Here is a 22,577-nt window from a genome sequence, read left to right as displayed (position 1 = left end):
TCCAAAACTTACTAACACAAAATAAGAAATGCAACAGAAAGAAAAACATTGCAAATATAAAATGCTGCAGTCACAGAGGAAAATGCTGAAGTAAGCATCATTTTGCGGCTTTCGGCCACCATATTCAGCTCATCAGACATTCTAATCTTAGATAAGGAGAAAGTTAGAAATATCAGTTTTCCAAATGATCACTTTGTCAAGGTAAACAAACAATCCAAGCCACCTTGGCTATATGTAAAAAGCAACTACCCCAAAACATCTTAAGTGGCTTCACCACTGCTATAGAGGTACCTCTATAGCGTGTTATCAATAACTGCCAAAGCACATTTTCATCCACTCGTGTTTGCAGATGGAGCATGTATTTTTTTAGCATGAACAGCTTGCTGAAGCTGAAGGTTATAACAAAATATCTAAATTAGATTGAAGTCCAGATTTGACCAGGTCACTCTGCAACAAGTTTTGTTTTCTGAACTTTTTTTTGACAATAAATTGAATGGCTTACCAATGGGGGGCAATAACTTCATCATATATGGCGACGTTGGTTTGGATGGAATTCTTTTTCTCCCATTAATAAAAAAAGAAATAAAAATAGATATTTTTTTCATATTATGGCATGTAATCTTTGTATTATTTTAAAATGTGTTTTGTAATTGCAAGTTCATATATTTCATAGATTTAATTTAAATTCTGTTAAATATTTTATGTTTATGATACGTCATTACAAGATATATCATAAACATGCCGTCTCTGCAACATGACCAATCATTGAGTTCAGAGTTTAGAGTTCAGAGGTCAGGATAATCCTGTTTTTGCTCATGAAAGAACTCAAATTATCTTTAGAAATGAAGCAAAACCCGAAAGAAAACTACCAGTTCAAGGTGTCAAAAAACCTTGTTTCTGGCCTCCATGGCAACAGAGCTACTGGTCTCATTACTGTTTCCACATTGTGTGCGTCCAGGAGGTTTTCCCACACACCACCATTCATCGTCCAAATAACAAATGGCACCTTCACAGCCCCTGATAAATGACAGATGATAATCTATTCGGACAGCTCAGAAATAATACATTTCTCACACAGACACACATCACAGACAGACTGCAGATGTGAGTGTGTGTGTAAGTGCTGCCTAGGTGTAGGTCAGTAACTGTAATCACTGGCTACATATGGAGGAAGCATTCTGTTGCCTACCTGGACATATGTTTTATCCTACGGTGAATGCCTCTGTTGTGTCTGCTTCAACGGATAATATTTATTTTAAAGGCACTTTGAGTGCAACAACAGGTGGTGGAAATTAATTACCCCATGCTGTGTGTTTGTGTGTCTTAAATCAAGTTCAATTAAAATGTCAGCGATGTGTAAAATTTTTTTTTTTCATTTATTATATAACAAAATCCATGTTCAAATTCAGTCAGTGACATCTGACGATAGCAGAGCACCTCAACATGGATATTCTTATTCACATGGAATTGTTAGATTTTTTATATTTTTTGTAAGATTTTTTTTTTCTATATTAAGTTAATTTGATTGGTCTGGAGCTGTTCAGTCAATGATTTTGTAACACATTACAGAACTAATTTTGAGTTTTAATGAGCAAGCAATTAAAAATAAATGAACACATCTTCATATTAGCCGCCATTTGTTCAATTTATGACTCTGCACAAACCAAGCATTTGTGTTTTTCATGGCCACATTGAAATTACAACCAAATTAGCAGCTGAAGCTAATGAGGGGAAAAATCCCTGGACTTCCAAAACAACTACTTCCGTGTGTGTTAAAAATGTGTTTGTCCAGGTCTTTTAACAAAGTAATATATTGTTAGAGATCATTCGTTATTTTTGGATAAATGTGTTAAAAGCTTGGTCTAAAATTAACTCTTTGAAGACTTGATCCAACCTTAAAACCTCTTGATTGCAATTCAGTTTAGTTGTTTTACATTGCACTAATTCACAACAAATATCTCAAGGCACTTTGTGAAAATAGATCCAGTTTATAACCAGAAATATATTGTAAATTCAGTCCAGTCAAATGAATCGATTCAAAGTCAACCACATATATTCCAACTCGATTCTAATTATACCGCATAAAAATTTGTAAAAAAGTTTTAAAAAAATTAAAGAAAATCCAGCAATGAGGGACTGACTTTGCAAAAATCGCTCATACTTGGCGTGAATAAGGCAAGAGTGGCAAGAAAAAAACTATTTTAATGGGAACAAACCTCTATCAAAAACTGACTCAGGGTGAGAAATCTTTTCTTTTTTTAACAAAAAAAAGTGAAGCGTTAAAGGCACCAGTAGCTCCTCTAGTGGCTCCATCTTGGGAACAACACAGCTAAATATACCAGGTCCTATCCGGTTCTAAAATCTATGTGATGAAAGAGGGAGCAAAAACTTTAACCCTAGAGAAGAGATGGGGTTAAGCACAGGAAGATCGAACCAAACATGTTATCTGCAGAAGGAAAGGATTACGATACTCAGCCGATTGCCCCCAGGTTCACATATAACTTATATGAAGCAATGTAAGAATCAGTGTTTCCAGTGAGTAATGTGTGCTGTTTCTATTTATAGAATACAGTATAAATATAAGCCACAGAATATTTTTGAACCAAATCTCAACTTGGACCCTTTCAGAAACAGCAATTAAATTGTTCATTATTTACTAAGCTGCTCGTGATACAGCAAACAAGACACCAAACCATTTATCCATTTCTGGCTCTATGCCTCACTTGAGGCAGAGACTGAGTGATGGTCCAGAAGGAGCAATCCACCTGCTTCTGGTTGAAAAACACAGCCTCAGTCTAGAAGAAATGAGATTAGATTGTAACATTTTCTGATCATTAATCTCCAAAATACTTTTGAACACTTAATAGCAAAGATAAACAGTAGGTAAGTGCATTGGTACGAAAAGGTTTGAAAAGGTACAGATTGTGGAAGGATTAAAATTATCATAGAAAACACAAACAACTATTATTTTATAAATAAAAAAAAACACACAACCTAAGAAAGATCTGTGAAGCAGTTGGTGAAACTGTAATGCCACTTAAAATCTTTGAATTACTGTCTGAATGTCTAAGAGAATATCAATATGAATAAGAATATGAATATGAATAGAGATTCATATTCTTTTCAGTTGTGTCACTACAATTATGAAGAAGCTGACCTTTTGTTCAATAGAGGTCTGAAAAGGGAAAGAACTGGTGTAAATATAAATTTGCATTTGAATTCTTTTATTGTACTATCAGACTGTTTTTAAACATTGCCCTGTGGCTTTTTAAATAATTTATGAAACGGTGATAGGCAGCAAGGATTTTGAGCCCTTCTTAAATTCTGACATCGTAAGTGTCAGAAAGCTGAGTAAATTATTTCAGGCAGATTTAAAACTCAGTCAAGCTTTTCCCTAGAATCCTACTTTTGACTGTGCATTTCTTAAATAGTTTGAGTATATTTTGTTTTATAGTTTGACAAAGTGTTATGTACATACTTTTTTCTGCCGTTGTGCTGAAAGAATATAAATTGTTATTGTTCATATTAGAATATAATAGAAATAACCTGTATGTTCCCTCAGTGAGGAAATTCAGGTGAACCAACATAAAGGTGACAGGCAAGTCAAACAATGTAATCTTATATTCTCTCTCACATAAAGTGTTTGTCCATATCCTTGAAGTGTGAATTTAATTTTTATTTCTTATTATTTTCATGATGAAGATTAGGAACTGGACTAAATACTACCACTTGCATAGAAGTAATGAAAAGTCTGACTTGGTGAACCATACTTGTTTTCAATCCAAAGATAAGGCTGCCTTGTTAATTCTAGTCATTTAGTTTTTTTTAATTATAATTCTGCTGAAATGCATCTTTGAGGAACAAAGATTTGCTATTTTCAATTATCCAAGTAATGTGAAAGGACTATTAAGTTAACTCAGAAATTGAGGGAAGACATTTTAAGTTTTTTTTGCTAAAGCTAAATGAAAGAGGTTTGTTTTCTTCTGCAGTTGTGCAGTTAAATTTAAGCCATAGAAATAAGTCCTTTGTATGTGTCGTATAATCCAATTTACTGAGCATTGTAGGTGGTCAATCAGTATGCTCCAGGAAACCCATATTGCATTCACACCTCAATAATATTCATGTCTGTGTTGCTCAAACTTTTGAAAGTAAAAAAAAAAAGAATGCATCACACTATGAGCAAAAAGCTGTAGCATGCTCAATTTGATAGTAACCTATGCTGCTGTGAGTTTTCTGGACACGATTACAAATTTAGCAGCATGAACATTGCTACTTTAACAAAAATCCATGTATATCTCACATATGTGCCAGCGCTACACACTCACCAGTACTTAAATATTGCAGCAATAAAAACAGTATTTAATCTCACTCTGCGCAATGCAGACACTTTTCTAACCTGAACGTACCAGATGTTTTGAACTGAAAGCAAAGCTGATAGTATGACCTGCTTTCTGGTTGAATCAGCTAATAATTATCTGTCAAAACTGATGGGCACTCACAGAACATTGAAATTACTTTCCCAGACAGACGGGTATAAAAATGAAAAAAGTGAACAGGACACTGATATCACAGCAAAAGTAATGTGACATGTCCTAAAAAACCAGCAAATCATTGTAAATGTAACATTACTGATGTGTGCTAATTGAAAGTGTTGGCAAAAAGAAACACTTCATACAAGTGAGTGACTTATAACATGAAGGTCAAAGATTGATACTTACATCAGATTAAAGTTTAAACTGTAGAAAGGTACTATAAAGTTTTAATCAACCAAGACACTGAAATCAGAAGTACAGTAGCTTTCTAATTTCCTAGAGTTGATCTCAAAGCTCTGACAATAATCATCATCAGAATTATTACTGTCGGGCATATCACAGTCCTCATAAGAAGCTGTAACCATAACAAGAGCATCTGTAATTTGTTGTATGTATAAAATTATTATCCATGATGTTTAAAGTATTGTGTATAATATGTAAATGCTAGCGGTCATTACAATCCCTACTACTAAACAGATACAAATCCGCAGCATGTGTGTACATTGTCCTACGTGTTTCAAAAATGTTCTACCCAAGACTCTCCCATGGCCACCAGTTTGGCAAATGTAGCTAAATAAAATTAGCAATCACTGCTAAACATTTATTGTTGATTTCTGAACTGGATCTCTATTTATGAAATAATGGAGTTTCTATATTACGGCATTAATAGATTATTGAAATAACCTTCTCTTCTGACTGCATCCGTGTGCAGATAGAAACACATGGTGTCTTCATTACATCAACCAGTTGGTTTTACTTTATTTGTTCACTTATGTTTGTGGACATTTGTGGTTCATATGTTCAAAAATGCTTTCATTCATTCATTCAGAATGCTCTCATTTAGTGTGACTTCATTGCCAGCGTCAACCTCCATGTTTGAGATAAATAAAAGCACTTGAAAAATCTTGGTGCGTAAAAACAGTCCCAATACCACTGTATCAGCAGGAGTTTTAGAACTGCAGTGCAATCCAACTTGGACTTTTGCTGTGTGTGTTATGTAATAAAAGCAAAAAGGAGTGGTGAAAACCTGGAAAAAAAGTCTGTGCAAAGTTAACATTTCTAGAAGCAAAATGTGAGACTTATCACTAACCAGGACTGCCGTTCATTGACAGAGAAAGTAGAGAATAGATCAATGATTTTTATCTCATTCAATTTTCCACACAACTTCATTCTGTGAACATGTGGTGAGAGTGTTTGAATAATATCTAAAAGTCGGATAAATACACTGTTATGCTAATATGAGTTTGGCTGAAGTCAGCAGCTCTTGTTCCATCAGCTTTTGTTTAACTGGAGAGAGTTTTTTATGTTAATTACTGCACTTCTCTTTCAAGAAATTTCTGCAGAAGCAAAGATCAATGTGCTACAATGACTCATTGTTTGCGCTATTGCTTGCTTTTAGCTGTACAACATTGTTAATTTCTTCTCATTTATCTGGCTAATAACTGATACCAGAATTTCTTGCGTTGCCTCTAAAGGCAGCCTAAGTACCACTGGTGTAACTTTGTACCACAGTATGGGAAATGATTTTTGTACCGATCATGAGGATCTGAAGCATTTGTGACACTTTCAGTTAAAAATGTTGAATCAATCATGTTTCACAAAACCCATGTTGGTGTCAAATGTAAAACAGGTCCCCAGTCTGTTGGAGATCAAGCAATTTATTTTAGTATCGTATATCTGAGTGTTGATGTTAGATTTTTGCTTAATTCTGTTGATGTTCTGATTTGCAGTGAAGCTGAGTTAGAGAAGCTTTTATCCTCCTGGTGCTTTTCAAGCCAAAGTTCAGAGCACTTTCCAAATAAATCAAAAGATCTGCTCAGAGTGGTATAAATTTTTTAATGCCTTTGCAAAATATGTAAATCCACCTCTCTGTTGCTTTTTTAGTCTGACTTGTATGTTCCAACTACAGCGCAATCTTAAATCATAAAACACCTCAAGGCCTTTGTGTTTATGACATTCTAACAATGTTTGCTGCTAATGTATCCTGCACTTTTCCTTTTCATGACAAGATTCTGAATAGAAATGGGGTGTAGTTGAACGGTTGCATTTTACAAAACCAAATCCCATTCTCCTTCCTCCTCATCACGTATTTCATACCTCACCGGGTCTTGTATTAAAGCCTAATGTCTTTTGCATTTCACATTTATTTTTACTTCGCTGAACAAAGGTATTCTCTGTTGCTATGGTGATTTCAATTACTTTCAAGTATTAGAAAAGGCAATCCCCTGAATAAATTGGCAGGAGAGATCTTGTACTGTATTAATCCTTTCTTTTAGCAGTGGGAGATTAATGTGTTGTGTTTGAGCGGCATATCGATGCCATGTGTCCTGAAAGTTTTCAATATCGTTTTCAATCTCTTGCATATCTCACAGTCACTAACTCCTCATCCTGTGTCACGTCTCTCCCAGCTGGAGGAGCTTCAGTGGCCAGATGGGGAGCAGGAGGTGCCCAACTCCGTGTGCAGTCTGCCTTGCAAAACCGGGGAGAGAAAGAAGAAAGTGAAGGGCATGCCATGCTGCTGGATCTGTGAGCTATGTGATGGCTACCAGTACCAGTATGACGAGACCTCTTGCAGATTATGCGCGTACTACATGAGACCCAACTCCAACAGAACAGCGTGCCAGCCCATCCCCATCATAAAGCTGGAGTGGCACTCTCCTTGGGCAATAATCCCCGTCTTTCTAGCCATGCTTGGAATCATTGCCACCATCTTTGTGATGGCGACATTCGTGCGCTACAATGACACCCCCATAGTGCGGGCATCTGGCAGAGAACTGAGCTACGTGCTGCTAACTGGCATCTTCCTCTGTTACATCATCACCTTCCTCATGATCGCCAAGCCTGATGTAGCTGTGTGCGCCTTCAGGAGGATCTTCCTGGGCCTTGGCATGTGCATCAGCTACGCGGCCCTCCTCACCAAGACCAATCGGATCTATCGGATCTTTGAGCAGGGCAAGCAGACGGTCACGGCCCCTCGCTTCATCAGCCCGACCTCACAGATCGCCATCACCTCCAGCCTCATCTCCGTGCAGCTTCTCGGGGTGCTCGTGTGGTTCGCCGTTGATCCGCCGAACACAATTGTCGACTACGATGAGCAAAAGACGATAAACCCCATGCTGGCTCGAGGAGTCCTTAAGTGTGACATCACAGACCTGCAAATAATCTGCTCCTTAGGCTACAGCATCCTGTTGATGGTGACCTGCACCATCTACGCTATCAAGACCAGAGATGTACCAGAAGACTTCAATGAAGCCAAACCCATCGGCTTCACCATGTACACTACTTGCATAGTATGGCTGGCTTTCATCCCAATTTTCTTTGGCACAGCCCAGTCAGCGGAGAAGGTGAGTAATTTCTTTCTGTTGTGCTTTCTCACTCTGTCACCACCCGTCCCTTTGTATCTCTCCCTTCTTTCTTTCACAATTTTTCTTTTGATTTCTGACAGGACTCGTTATGTTGTGTCCAAACATATGAGCATGCACAAGATGAAACAACCTGAAAACACACAAACACACATTTACAGTTGCCTCGCAGAAACATTAATACTGTTTCAACCTTTTCGCATCTTGTTGCAGAGCAGTCACACTTGAATGTCTTTTAGCGCGCAAGTGTGAAGTGAAAAAATGCTTTAAACAAAATCTGCAGTGTGTGTCACACATACATGTGTGCGCAAAAGTATTCCTACTGCTAAAAAATTATGATTTAAAATGAGATGTCATATGAAATAGGACTAAGATTTTGGCAAATATGACCCATAGCAACAATGGAGGAACAACATCGATAACTCAGACTGAGGAATCTGTTAATGGGACAAATTGGCAATTATTCAGTCAATAAATCTGAGCTTTATGGTACAATGATTTGGATGTTAACTTGTGTAAAGAAAGCCTAAAAAATATTAGAGTTTCCATTAATTAATCTAGTGACTAATGTTTTGATGTATTGATTATTCTAAAATACATATTTTTTCTAAATGTTTTGTTTGCATCTATGAAAATGTAAACAAATAAAATAAAGTTTGCATTTTAATTTGGCTCCACCAACACATCAAAAACAATTGAAGCTAAGTTCTTATAATTTGCATATTTACAAAAAATAAAATAAAACAACCGTGGGTTTTCAGAATGCCAAATATTTCAGTGACAGAATGACCTACACCGATGTTCACAGACACTCTCCATCTGATCTGATCGAGCTTGAAAGAAGAATAGCCAAAAAGTAAAGTTTTTAGTTGTTAAAATTGACATACCCCAAAAATGTGGTCACTGCAGTTGACCAGCACTATCTCACGGTGACTTGATTCAAATCCAATATACACATCACATTTTATTTATAAAGAAATTTGACAAAACATGCATAATTTTTCTTCCAATATACAACGTGTGCATTTCTTCTTTTTACACAATTGTCATGTGACAAAGTGTGAAAAAGGTTCAGTCATGTAGATCCTTTGCGGGACACTGTAGAGTCTACATGGATGATGACTGCTCTGACCGGTGCAGCTACCCACACTTGATTCTCGACTGCGCGAAGGTGGCCTGTGAAGGTGGAGGAGGAGAGGATGTCAAGCACCAAATTCTTGAAGCGCCTGAGGTGCCATTAGCCTAGCGCTTAGGCCCAGGGCTCAGCATATACTATTATTGCTTTCATCTGGAGAGGCAGACAGGCAAATGGAGGTGGAAGAGGAGGAGGATGAGGACCTGGAGGAGAAGGAAAATGTGGAGAATGGGGGTGGAGTTGGGAGGGTGAACACAGTCCGTCTTTTGACAACTGCACTCAACGAAGCATTTGACATAGTGTGCTGCTGGAGTTGATTGAGAGGACGACATCCTGACCTTCTGTGTTAGTCACTGCTTATCCGGGCTGTGGCTGAGCAGCATATAGATGCATTCATCTGCTCTGACTCGCGTGCCGCTTGGCGAAACCCGTAGTTACATGACGGAGCCAAAGGGAAGTTTTCCACCGACAGAATATCAATGCAGACAGGAAAGTGTTACTCCTAACCTTTTGAGAGACACACCGCTCAATATCCTTCCTGCTAAGCTCCCGCATGAGATAGATCAGAAACTGATTTTCCTCATCTCAATTTGCGGCTGATTTCATAGATGAATTACACCCTCAGCAGCGATTAGGAGTTCATTATGTTACTCACGGCAACTAGTGAAGCAGTAATGTGTTTATCTTTCCCCTTTATGCAGTTAACTCTTTCTTCACGCGCTGATCTGGATCTCAGCACAGTATCTCTGAGTGCTATGTCTTCTGTGAGCGCCGTTCTCGGCCGCTGTTGATGAGAAGTGCCTTTGCACATGCTACCAGCCAAACACAGTGAGGTCTTAAGGCGTTGTGTATGTTCTCCTTTCAGTCTACATGTGCTACAGTTTTCAATGTGGATTTTTTTTTAGCACGCCTTTTGTTTAGAAAGTATTCTCTGCTTCATAAATTCTCAAATTATCCCTCTTCTTAATTGTGAGAGTAAAGAATTAGTGTAATTAGAGGATAGATTAGATTGATGCTGTGTGCATTTGTTAATGTGTAAACCTGCACAAATTAATGTGCATTTGACGGTGGCCTTGCTCTGTAAGTGTCTTGCCTGTGTTTTTGTGCAGATGTGAATCAACACCCACTCAGACATGAGTAATCTCACTCACACCAGGCTGTCTAATATCAAATGATTTATAAAACCCAAAACACACCATGCCAGCTGCCTCTGACAAGCCCTACTTTTCAGCCACTCCTAATTGTCCAAGCACTATGTTGTAACCAAAGATCCAACCAACCAGAGGGGTAAATCCGCAAAGTATCGTAATGACCTCCATTTTACTGAATGTTTTGTACATGATGCAAATGGCCAACTTCGGCACTGAAGTCACAAGACAGATTACCCCAAATAAACACATGAGCAAATACACCTATGCATTCCAGTAGATGCAGGAAATTTGGACCTTATTTGAACTTAATTGTATTTTTTTCTTCAGCAACAAACACAGCAGACATATAATTTATTCAAAAGAAAAAAGAAAACTATTTTACTTTTGTTTTATCAGCCAGGTTCTGACCTGATGAGGTAATTCTCAAAACTGTCAGAAAAACATCTGACTGGAGTAATAATGTCAGAATGGCGTTTATAAATCAATATGCTTCAGAATTCATGTCAAAGGATGTATCCCTTTTAATGATTCATTCAAAGATAAAAATGTTGACTTTTTAATTTTTAGATGTTTTTTTCCCATCTAATCTGTGTAACAACAGTTCTTGTCTTTTTTTTGTCTTAAACATAATTTTTTATATATATAATTATAGACAGATATTGTTGAAAGCACACACAAACAGGTTTGTAAACATTTAACACAACCAAATTTATTTATAAATTCTCTCCTGTATGTATTATACTGATGTCCATATTTAACACACTTTTCCCCTCGCTTTGATCACCTCATTAGCTTTAAACAAAGAGAAATATTTTGAAACTCTTTCAAAAGAACACATAGGTTAAGGGGTGTATATGAAAATCAGTTTGGCGCATCTCTCATTTCTAAAGTCACAGTTTGGCATGTCTTTGTACAAGAGCCTTAGTTATTAAGGTGGGTGTTTGAATCTTGACACTTTATCTATGTTTGAAAACTCTTACTGCGAAGACAGAAACTGTTTCCTGAGTTTCCCTGTTATCACAGATCAAGCTGGAAAAAGACATCTAAGGCTGACTGACAACACTAGATTAAAGCAGCATTATAGAAGCCTCTACCACATTTAAACCTTTAGGATTCCCACTTGAAAACAGAAATGGTGACTGACAGACAAATTAATTAATTCGGAAGCACTGTCAGAATACTGCAAGTTTTGCATGCATCCCTTCTCCACCGCACCTGAATGAAAAAGGATGAGTTACCCCCGCAGCACATCAGCAAGCTTTGAAAAATCCGAGTCACTAATCATTTATTTGATTCAGGTTTGATGAAGCAGGGATGCATCCATAAGTTGCACAGCAGTGCCATTCAAGAACTGGAGTTACAGACCCCAAGACTAAACGCTGGCTGGTTAACCAGGCTGACATTGGTATCTACTAGGATCCTGATAGTCATTGAACTTATAGGTCCAATTTTACTTTTTCTTAAATTAGTTTAAACATTGTTTTTTTCATCTCCAGTTTCAAACCTAAAACCTTTATTCTGACCAAACCTGATCTGAATGGTTGTAGATTTCACCTTTTTAAAACACAGAATGTTATTATTTACATGCATTTTGGCACTAGACTCCTTATAATTTGCCAACCTTAAAACCTTGAGATATGGACTAGTAAGAACTGGACTACACAATTGTACACTAATATATATTTTTTAAAACACTGTTTGTTGTTTCTGAAAGTTTTACTTCTTTGTGGAAGCAAACAGCAAGTATATCTAGTTTTCCCCAAAATATTGCTAAATTTTATTGTCATGAATCCAATATTGTGTATCATCTTGTTTCATGAGCTGGCCATATTTTTACATATCCCTAAAAAGCTATGTATCTTATTCCTGCTAAAATACTGTACAACAACACAAAACCTTCATTCAATAATCTTTCTTTTCACATGATCAATGTAGTAGTTGACTAGTTTTCCACAACACCAGGCTCAGGATTGTTGTTTGTTATACTGCTAAGGATTATTTTTAGTTGTTCCTTCATATTCTAAAGTTTAGACACTTTCATGTGTATATGTTGAAAATACTATTCTTTAAAGCAATACGTTTGTCAAACTAAGTGGTCCAACCAAAACTGATCAATACCAGTTCAATACATTTGCGAATATTTACACACGTTATGACTTGATTACAATTCAGAAGATTGAATATTGGTGTAACATGGTCCTCAATGATCATCTGGTTGCTCAACAGGCTTCTCCTCTTTCTGTTGTTCTGCCATTATAAGATGTTTGATGACTGCTTCTGTTTGCTTGACTTTTGTCAAAATTACGACATAAATTAAAACTAAAATTAGTCTAATCATAATGATTGGAAATTGATTCACATTGACCCATGTCTGAAACTCAAATCAATGAAAGACAGAGTTCAACCCCTGCCTCTAGAACACATAAACAGTTTTGCTTATGGATAGCTTGCATTCAGCCTTTTTGGATCTGGTTATGCCCAGTCAGTCACTTCGTGTTTTCCACTGTGAGAGCAACTGTGTTTTTTTTTTTTTGTTTTTTTTTTCTGAAAAGAAATTAGACTTATATTGTACTTTTCTGACACGCTTTCAAAAAAACTTCTGAAAATAAGCATAAATATATTCATTCAAGCCTTTAAAGCCACTGTGTCAAAACAGGATTTGGAAGAGTCAGGTGGTATAATAAAAAATTTTCCCTGAAGCACAGAGCCAGTCAAATACAAACACCTCCAACAACTCTTTTCTATATTTGCACCAAAGCTAATATGTCATGAACACTTTAATACTTCCATAAAAAATGTTTGTATTTCTTCAGCTATGAAGGGCTCACAAAGACAAAATGTGCAGATGAAGATTATTAGAAAGTACTAACTATTCTGAAGACTATATATATTTTTATTATTATTATTATTAATTTATTTTTTACTTTCATACAGTGAGATGAGAGGTGCATCATCTAATTCCCCATTCTCCCTGCAAACAACTGCACTTAAGAAGAGCAGGACTTGACAGTTCCTCCAGAGCTTTGCAGTCTTTCTGTGTGAAATTTCCCTGTCTGTCACTTGATTTATGCATGAAACCCTGGGCTAACTGCGAGCAGAAAAGCCAAAAGCTGGTTTAGAGTAATGGAGAGAGAGAAAGGTTGTAGGTTTGATTTGAACCTGAGTCCTTATTTATTTATTTAGGACAAGAGAGTGTGACATTGGGTTTTACAGCTCTCAGAACTGCAAACTCAAATTGTGATGACCACCACAATTTTGTTGCGGCTTTTAGTGTCGAGCTGAAAAGTGGAATGGACAGCAACATTTTATTGATGGGGCTTTTTAAAGAATACAAAAAAAAATGCTTCATGCAAAAGTCAGCGGGTACACAAACATTCAGGTGAATCAGTTGGATTTGCTATCTGATACAACTTGTATACAACCATGCAATGTTGCTATCTCGCAAAGCGTATGGTAATTTATGTGCTGCATCAGTAAAACTCCCCCCTTCAGAAAGCGAAATTCAGAATCTAAAGTGTTATTTAATTAAACGGTAGCTGCTGTAGTCTCTTTGAGGTAAATTTCAACACGAGAAGGTATTTAGTTATTATCCACCTAGAGAGGCTGTGCTGCCTTCCCACGCTGCAAGAAACTGATAGCACTTGATCAAACTGATTGATTATCAGGGTTGTTGGTTTGGATGTAATCCTCAGCTCTGCAATCTTGCACTATTCTCATTTCAATAGAATGTCAGCTTTTGGAGGACATTTGTTTCCACAGAGACGGATAGCTTCCTCCTCCGCTGCACCAGTACAAAATCCGTTTTAAAAAGGATTTAGTTTTCTCCAAAGCATTGTATTTTAATCAGCATTCATTTATTGAACGTCCTTGAACTTGACACTCAAGGATTTGATTGACTGTTACTGATTATCCGTTTCCTGCCATCTACAATTTTGTCTGATTTAAGTTTTGTTTCCAATAACCTTTCTGCAAAATATACAAATTACTCTGCTTAAACTGGTAAAATAATTAAACAATAAAAGTAAACCAATTAAAACTACAAATGTACTACCGTTTGATTATTAGCACATGTTCTTAAATTGTATCTAATAAATAATACACTTAAAATGAACCACTTTAAAGACTTTGCTGTCTTCCTCTTGATACAGTCACATTTTGAAAAAAGTGGTAGGTTTAATTTTTCATGCATTTAATGGACAGAAAAATAAGTCTTTCGAGTTGTAGTCGAGCTCCCAGTCAATGTAAATTGACAGGATAACGATCACAGACTATGTTCTGATATCGACATCAGTGTACACAAAACTATGTTACAGTTATTAAAAGTTTGCAATGCAAAAGATGATTCACGACGGTCAAATAATTTAGTGCCAGGCGTTCACTGCTCATTGGCTGGTTCCAGGACAGCAATGCTCACAGAAACACCTCTGGTTCTGTGAACTTCAGCTCTGTTTGATCGACATCATCAGTATCTGGGAAGTACTCTCTGACGTCGGGCTGAGAAAAATACCCAAACATGTAGTGCAGCCAGGTGCCCTGCTTCCTCTATCGTAAGCAGCAAACAGCAGGTGCCTTCTCAACACAGGGCGTGCCAAATCCTCACAGGCTGCTGCTGCCAATCCAATCCAGCCAACTGTATTTATAAAGCAGTTTAACAACCACAGCAGACTAAAGTGCTGTTCGGAAAATCAAAAACAAAATAAAAGAGAAAACTACAAGAAGATATTTAAAGAATTAGGAGAGCTATGCAATTACAACAATTAGAAAACAGTATAACACAAATAAATAAGAATAGTACATTCAGCGTCTCCCTGGGGGTGAGGGTGTAAATGGTACCGCAAAAAATAAAAACATCACCTCTGTCCTTTTCTTGTTAAAATTTAAAAAGTTTATAGCCTTAGTTTATAGCTGCAAAAAAGCAATACAAAACTCATTCAGTGTGTAACTGAGTGGAAAAAAGGCACTTTTTTATTTTTTTATGTCCCTGCCCCGGGCGGCTTTTGTCCATATCAAAAACCACTACTGGGAGCACGAACATAAACCTCAGAGCATGCAAACCGTTTTCTTTTAACACGACTGTCTAATTTAAATACCCAGTGATGTAAAAAGCAAAAAATAAATAAATAAAAAATTAAAGAGAATTAAGTCAACTATGTCGTTGGTATTTACACAGCCTTTCCTTTCTGTTAGGTAATTACTCTGAATGGAAAGGCTTGTGATACTTAAATTTTGAGTAGCTTCAAGATTTTACAAGTCTGGCCCCTTTTGCACTAGTTATTAACTTCAGCCTCTGGGTCCATTCTATCTCAATTACACCAATGAAGACTCAAAGAGCATTATCTAGTGGGAGGAAGACATTCACTGCTCGTTGTGTAACCTTTAATCAGGACCTCTCTTCAAAAATCGTTAACTATCCCTCTCAGGTGACTTACTCAGCTTGTTTTGACTTTTACTGACCTACACCAACAAGTGCTTGGGGAGTTAATATGTCACAATCCCTTAAAGCACTGCTCCTAAAAGACACAGATGGGGGGTTGCAAACCCAGGAGAGCCCATTCACACAAAAAAGCTTTGTCTGCAATATGTGACGGGGCTTTGCAGCACAAAAGCCACCAAGAGTTATTCATGACATGAGCTGGTTTTTAAAAAGTAGGCCACCCAAAACAACCAGAGACATCCAGGTAGCTGAGTGGAGACTGCAAATCCCCTGGATTCATTATTTAAGCATGCTCTGACGGGCCAGAGAGCATCCTAATTGTCACTTACTGAATCAAGTCGTTATCACTGTGTGCATTTATAGTACTAAACCATACTCAACTAAATTGCCTTTGCAGTGCGTGGGTCCCGGGTGGGTCTAATTATGAGAAACACCCTCATCAGCTTTTTTTTTTTTTTTTTTTTGCATAGATGGAAGCCGCACGCTTTGTTGCGGCTCAGTGTTGGCATTTGGTTTGTCAATGAGATGTAAAATTTAAAAGCAGGCGTTTGATTCCTGATGAGGACTTTAATAAATCATTACAGCGTCTATAAATAGAGTGTTGCCGAGGAGTCATGAAAATGACTTCATGTAATTATTTATGTTAAAGCAAAAGGAATTAATTATGAATGTTCTGTGACAAGCTAAACATTGGAGTGGTAGCTGAGAGGAGGCTATGAATTTGGGTCAAGCTCACAGAAGGAGCGCAAAAAAAAAAAAAAAAAATCCTGTCTCCGTGATTAGAGACGGTGAGAAAAAAGGATTTGCGCTGGTATGTTTACATGTCTGTGTGTGTGTGTCTGCTCATGTGTAGCAGTATTAACAAGGGTGAAAGCCCATATTCTCACATTTTTATTTATTTGTTTTATTTTGCTGCTGTTTAGACATTTTGGCTTGAGTAATGAGAGTAAGCGCGCACTTATTGTTCACACTGTTTGGAATAAGTTCGATCGCGAACTCAGATCTGATAGGGCCAGCAGTGCAGGTTCTAAGGTATCTGTTTGTTTTTAAACCGGTTGCCTGCTACCACGCATAAAAAAAAAACAAAAACAAGATGATTCTCTGCTCGATAGCTTGTGTGTACCCTAAAATTTGACCATAAGTTAAAACCAATTTAAAGCGAAGATATTGCATCCTTTCAGCATGAGAGCAACAGAACAGAGTGCACTGTGACATTTATACAGTTATAAATGCATGGTGTACCAGGCAGATCACTGCCTCTGAAGTTGTTACACAGCCAAGCGGGGAAGCTGTGAAAGCAGACGCGAGAAATTCATTGCACCGGCATGTTGATGTTAGGCATCTGATGAGGTTTTATTTATTTATTTATTTTTTTTAGATTAAAAGACAAAAGCATGCCTCACATGTAAATGAGACTGGTGTGATCAAAAAATTATCATTAATGATACGTACCAAAATAGATTGTATGCAAATGGTGACATTTCCCCCCCTCTTGCTGATTCAATGAGCACGTTGCCTTTGCAAATACGCGGTGGTGGATAATGTGTTTACAATTGTACGCTCATTCCATTTTCCTTGACTGACGGAGAGGCGGTGTATAAGTGATATCTGCTGCTTTCAAGTGCAGTAGATTAGTGGGGAAGCTCTTGAAACAATAATGCCCTCTTCTTGATGCTATTCCTCCTCCTCTAGGACACTTAAAAGTAAGGAGGGGGATCTCACACGTCTGCCGATGCTATGTCTCTACGGGCTCTCTGCAGAATCGACATATTTTAATGAAGTTGAAGTTTAAAATTCGAGATATGGGGCTGATATGGGTTATGCAATCCCACAACTACAACTTACCATTGTAAAAAAAATATGCGAGCCCTTTAAAAGAAGGTTGTGCTGGGAGCACATAACTGGAAACCTTATAAATAATCTGTTTATGATTAACTGTGGAGTGTTTTTATTTCAGGGTGCTGCAGACGGTGTGTTGAAAGCAGCAGAAGAAAACAAATGTTGACCTGCTGTGTACTGCAGAATCAGCTTCCCTAGGTCCGATTTAGCCTTTTATTGTACAGCACAAGAATATTCATTAAAATGCAGCCAGCAGCAAAAAACTGCTGGTTGAGGAGTCACTGTTGCAAAATAGAACATGGGAAAAGGAAAAGAGTGTGCATTCTGTCAGGAAAGGATCTTTATCTGACAGTGTGGCCCATCAATCACGTCAAAAGGAAACGGAATGATTCGACAGAGGTCATGTAAGGGCATTTTTCATACAGTCATGGCAGTGCTACTGCTATTGGCTTTTAAAGCCCTCAGTCTTCTCGGTCGTGAGTGAGTAGCTGCAGGTCAGGCTTTAATAAAGGCTTCTGCATCTCTGCTGAATGCATCACTGCTCCCGTGTGACACACAAATAATAACCATGACAGAGTATAAAAAACAGAACTTTATTACAAGTACAGCACTTCTTGTGATATCAAAAATTGTCCCTTCTTTGCAGGTGCAGATCAATAAATTAGAATATCAAAAGTTAATAAGAGGAATCCAATTCAAAATTGAAACTAATTATAGATTCATTCCACTCAAAGCAATTCATTCCAAGTGTTCATTTAGATCATTATGACTTTCAGTCCACAGTTCATTTTATCAGAAAATTATAACAGTATAAGGGTTAGTGGAAGAAAAAGAAAAACAAAAAAAAAGAAATTAAGAAAAAAAGATAAAGATGTACACATGCTGTATAAAAAGGTGTGATGAATCTATAAAATATATAAGTTAAATTATTTCAATTGAGTCACTGAAATAAATGGAATTTTCTAATATATTTTCTAATACATATTAAATGTAAATATATTTACATTTATAAAAAAATTAGCTGCTACAGTTAAAGAAACAAACCAATAAGATTGTTCATTGCTGCAACCCTGTTCCTCTTCCATGCTTTCAGACTGAATGCTGTTTTTGAATTTTTTCCCTGGGGGACACTCAGGAATGAACCTGCAGATGTGCAGCATCCACTGATGTTTTTGTTTTGACATTTTTATGGTATAGATTTGACACTTCTACCTACCTCAAAGAGTAGCCAATCAAAATTTGATTAATGTTACACACTTCACTGAAGAGTAACGGATTCTTTTTTTTTTATGTATTCTCTTGTCTGTTGTTCCTTCCAGCTGTACATTCAGACAACCACCCTGACTGTCTCCATGAACCTCAGTGCCTCAGTCGCACTGGGCATGCTCTACATGCCCAAGGTGTACATCATTATCTTCCACCCTGAGCTGAACGTGCAGAAGAGGAAGCGTAGCTTCAAGGCTGTGGTCACCGCTGCCACAATGTCATCCCGTCTGTCTCAGAAACCCAGTGAGCGGCCCAACGGCGAGGCCAAGACCGAGCTGTGTGAGAACCCTGCTGCTGACCCCATGAGTGAGTACGCGACATAAAGGTCGCTCTGTAAAGACTTGAAGACACACAAGTTTTCTTAAGTTTATCTTTATCTAAAATTTCTAAACATTCAACTTTTTCTCAATGCTTTATACAGCAGCTTGATAAAAGATTGTCACTGTAAAATACTGTAGGGGCATCAGTTAGTCTGAGATCATTGAACAATACTGTGATTGGCTCGCCAGCCTAATGGCTGGGATGTGAACAAGACACAGCTAACACACCGTTTCTTAGAGGCAGATAGTGAAATACTTCTTACTACCACCAATGAATGGTGAGTATGTAGGAAAAAAAGCAGAATATGAAAGTTATGAAAATTTGATTGATGATATATCCATCCAAAAAAATACCAGTTCCAGCCAATACCAATGTTGTAATCAAAATCATTTGGACATCCGCTTCACATTATTTATATTGCAGCTTCTTGTTTGTCCTGAAAGAGTTAATGAAGGCAGTGATAGCAGGAAATGATACCAAACACAAATCCCCAAGAGTTCAGATCTGAGGTGTAAATATGGATTAGATGTGCATTCGCTTTTCTTTTCTTTTAAATTCTATCTCAGATCTCCTCCATATTTCCTTTTCTTCGCTAGAAAATCCATTCCTCTGATTTAATTGGGTGCTGGAATCATATTCCATATCCTCTGCAGAGAGCCAAGTTATCTTAAATCCTGATAAATGGCAAAACCTTTTGCCCAAGTTCATGACAGCGAGCGTGGGAGAAGATGACGGCCTTGCTCTGAGGAGGATTTAAAAAAAACAAAAAAAAATCAAGACCCTGTCACTGAAAAATGAGCCAGATAATCTGTTTCTGTTGCTGTGTGTTACTCATGCCAACCTTCAACTGAAACAGTAAGCATGATCCTATTAGCAAAGATAATACTGGGTATTAGTAGGTGAGCAAGGCAGCCTACATATTCCCTTATTTGGATGGTACAGCATTTGTTTTGGGTGAGAAACGGATAAAAAAAAACTAGAAAGCGTTTCAAAGAAAACTAAAAACCTGCATTTCAGACACACTTCGCAGAGGAAGCCGTTTGCTCATCTTTAACTGTCAGGGACGGAGACAGAGAAGATTGACAGCCCATGCAAATCTCACATCATGGCTTTCAAGGCCTCTCTCTCCTCCCCGACGCCTCTAATCACGTCGAGCAATCATGGCGCCCACAGGTGCACCGTTCCCTCTCCACCTCTTTGAATTATGCTTCTGAGGCAGCAGATTTTTCAGGGAATTTCTCCAAGCAGTTGTCATACTCATCTGTTATGAGCACAACGCGTTCGGGTGTGTCTGTGCAACTGCGAGGGTGCATGTCTCGGCGCGAAGCAGGATGTGCGAGGTGAACACATGTAAGTCAGGGAGCTGGGCGAGCGTGTCAGGGGAGGGAGAACAGATCCCCGCGTTTCACACATGTGGCTCATTGACTGGATACAAACCCTGAACCGAGGGTAAAAACCATAACATCTGTTGGAGTAGCACATTAAAAAGTCCCCGAGCAGGACGTGTAACCTCTGGAGGGGCGTCCCAAAAGTGCACAATGTCGTCTGTTCTGTGCGTCTCTAACCTTCTGCCTCTGCTGCATGAATATTTCCTCGCCTCGTCCCCCTACCCTGCGCGATCTCTCCTTCTTTTCGCCCTTCTTTTTTAGCAACAGTGGAAGTGACATTTATTAATGGCGAATTTATGTGCATGACCGCCCTGAAACCTGAACTGCGCCTCGACCGTCCCAGGAGGCTGTCCGTCAATTCCTGTAACCGTCAGAGTGCCAACCACCTCACCTCCAGCCCCCATCAGGCCGGCACGAGATGACTCAGAGTGATTTATAGCATTAGCAGTTTTGCAGATTTACACTGGTATTGATAAGGTGTAATATCTTCATGATTACGGCTCTCAGACAGAAGCATTTGCTCTGTAATTCTGTTGAATTGATTCTGTGTCGAACACAATTTTTCCCAATGGGCATGCGTGTCTTTGTGTAAGTGCATGCATGAGTGCGTGTGTGTGCGCGGGTGCATGTATGTGTGTATGTGTGTGTGTGTGGAGGCCTTAATTCTTTTTAGATTGAATTTATTCAGCAAGGAATAATGCTGTAATAAAACTGCGTAACAAAAGCCAAAATCATACATAATAGAAGGTACATGGTGAGACAACATAATAAGCTTTCAAATGTAAAAAAAAAAATAATGGGATAGTAAAGGTAAATGAATCAGTCCTGGACCTATAAACACGGACCAAAATGTCTGCCCCTTCAAAAATTGTCTTGAAGAGTTTTAATGGTAACCAGCAAGAGCCTGTTGTGCACTTACTAATGTTTTATTCATCATACTTGCAGGCTGAGACTACAAAATCCAGCTGTAAAGAAATGGTGCGACTTTAATTGTGTAGCTCCTGGGGACTGGTTGCCATAGCGACATTAACAGCAGAATGAGAATTAAGAGGAATGTGTGTGATGAAGGTTTACATGCCGACTGACCCGCCACAGACACACTTCATTGAACAAGCAGAACCGTATTGTGCCTTACAAAAAAGTATTTGCACCCCTTGAACTTTTTTTTTTTTACTGAGATTAAATGTGATAAAACAACAGAGTAGGGCATAATTGTGAATTATAAAATAACTGCTCCACGAACACAGATCTGAATGTGAAGTGTATGTTTGTATTCTAATCCCAATTACTCTGACACCCTGGAATAAAACTGAGGACATGTTCATTCGTGTGTATCTTCATCTCAAAATAAATACAGCTGTTCTGTGGAAGCCACAGAAATTTATTAGAGGACATTGGTGAACAAAAAGCATTATGAAAACCAAGAAACACAACAGACAGGTTTGGAAGAAAGCTGTTGAGAAGTTTAAAGTAGGGTTAGGTCAAAATGGACGGTGCTATATAGAGGCCAGTCCTGGAAACAAACAATTTGGAGGCCCTTTATGGGCGGCCGGATCGCCGGCGATCTCAGTTGCATGTAAATATTTTTCAAATGCCGGTAGAATTCGAACTACGTAAGGTAGAGCAATTTTTTATTTTTTTTTTTTGCATATAAAACCGTAACAATTTTACTTACTTTTCCGACAATCCACATGTCCCAGAAGCGCTGCATGGCCGCATTTACGACTTCACAGATTTATAGCAAAAGGAGGAACCAAACACACGAGGCATATCCATTTGCGATATCCATCTACATGGTTTTTAGATCTGCACAATCACTTCCTGGTTTGGATCTCCCATTCTCACGTCGACAGCATAAGATATCGTGAGATATTTTCACAGGACTTCATTTCCCGTCGGACTTTATTTCCGGGTACAAAATGCTGTACCATACACATTGAGCCAGGTATACAGCGTACCTGCACCATCTATGAGGAAGTGGTGTACAAAACGAAGCCTCGTGTGCTGTACACGTTTTTTTTAAATTTTTTTTTATAGATCTTTATTGAGAAACTGTAACGGTACAAACAGGACACAAATAGCATACATTGTCGTAAAATGTCCGCCACAATATACAAAGTCTATATGACACGCACATTTCTATTCTGGC

The 22,577-nt window shown here is 38.0% G+C and overlaps 1 protein-coding gene across 3 annotated transcripts in view; it reads left to right on the top strand.

The window, feature by feature from the left end:
- The window catches only part of LOC103467507 (metabotropic glutamate receptor 7-like), a 166,372-nt gene that overhangs the window by 140,696 nt on the left and 3,099 nt on the right, over positions 1–22,577 (top strand). For all 3 annotated transcript variants that reach the window (XM_008413945.2, XM_017305841.1, XM_008413941.2), the window contains 2 exons: positions 6,941–7,876; positions 18,773–19,025. In XM_008413945.2, the coding sequence (XP_008412167.1) occupies positions 6,941–7,876; positions 18,773–19,025 (1,189 nt within the window). The remainder of the gene's footprint in view (positions 1–6,940; positions 7,877–18,772; positions 19,026–22,577) is intronic.

This window comes from Poecilia reticulata, linkage group LG7, assembly GCF_000633615.1.
Source record: "Poecilia reticulata strain Guanapo linkage group LG7, Guppy_female_1.0+MT, whole genome shotgun sequence".
Classification (NCBI taxonomy): domain Eukaryota; kingdom Metazoa; phylum Chordata; class Actinopteri; order Cyprinodontiformes; family Poeciliidae; genus Poecilia; species Poecilia reticulata.
This window is presented reverse-complemented; position numbering and strand designations above follow the sequence as displayed.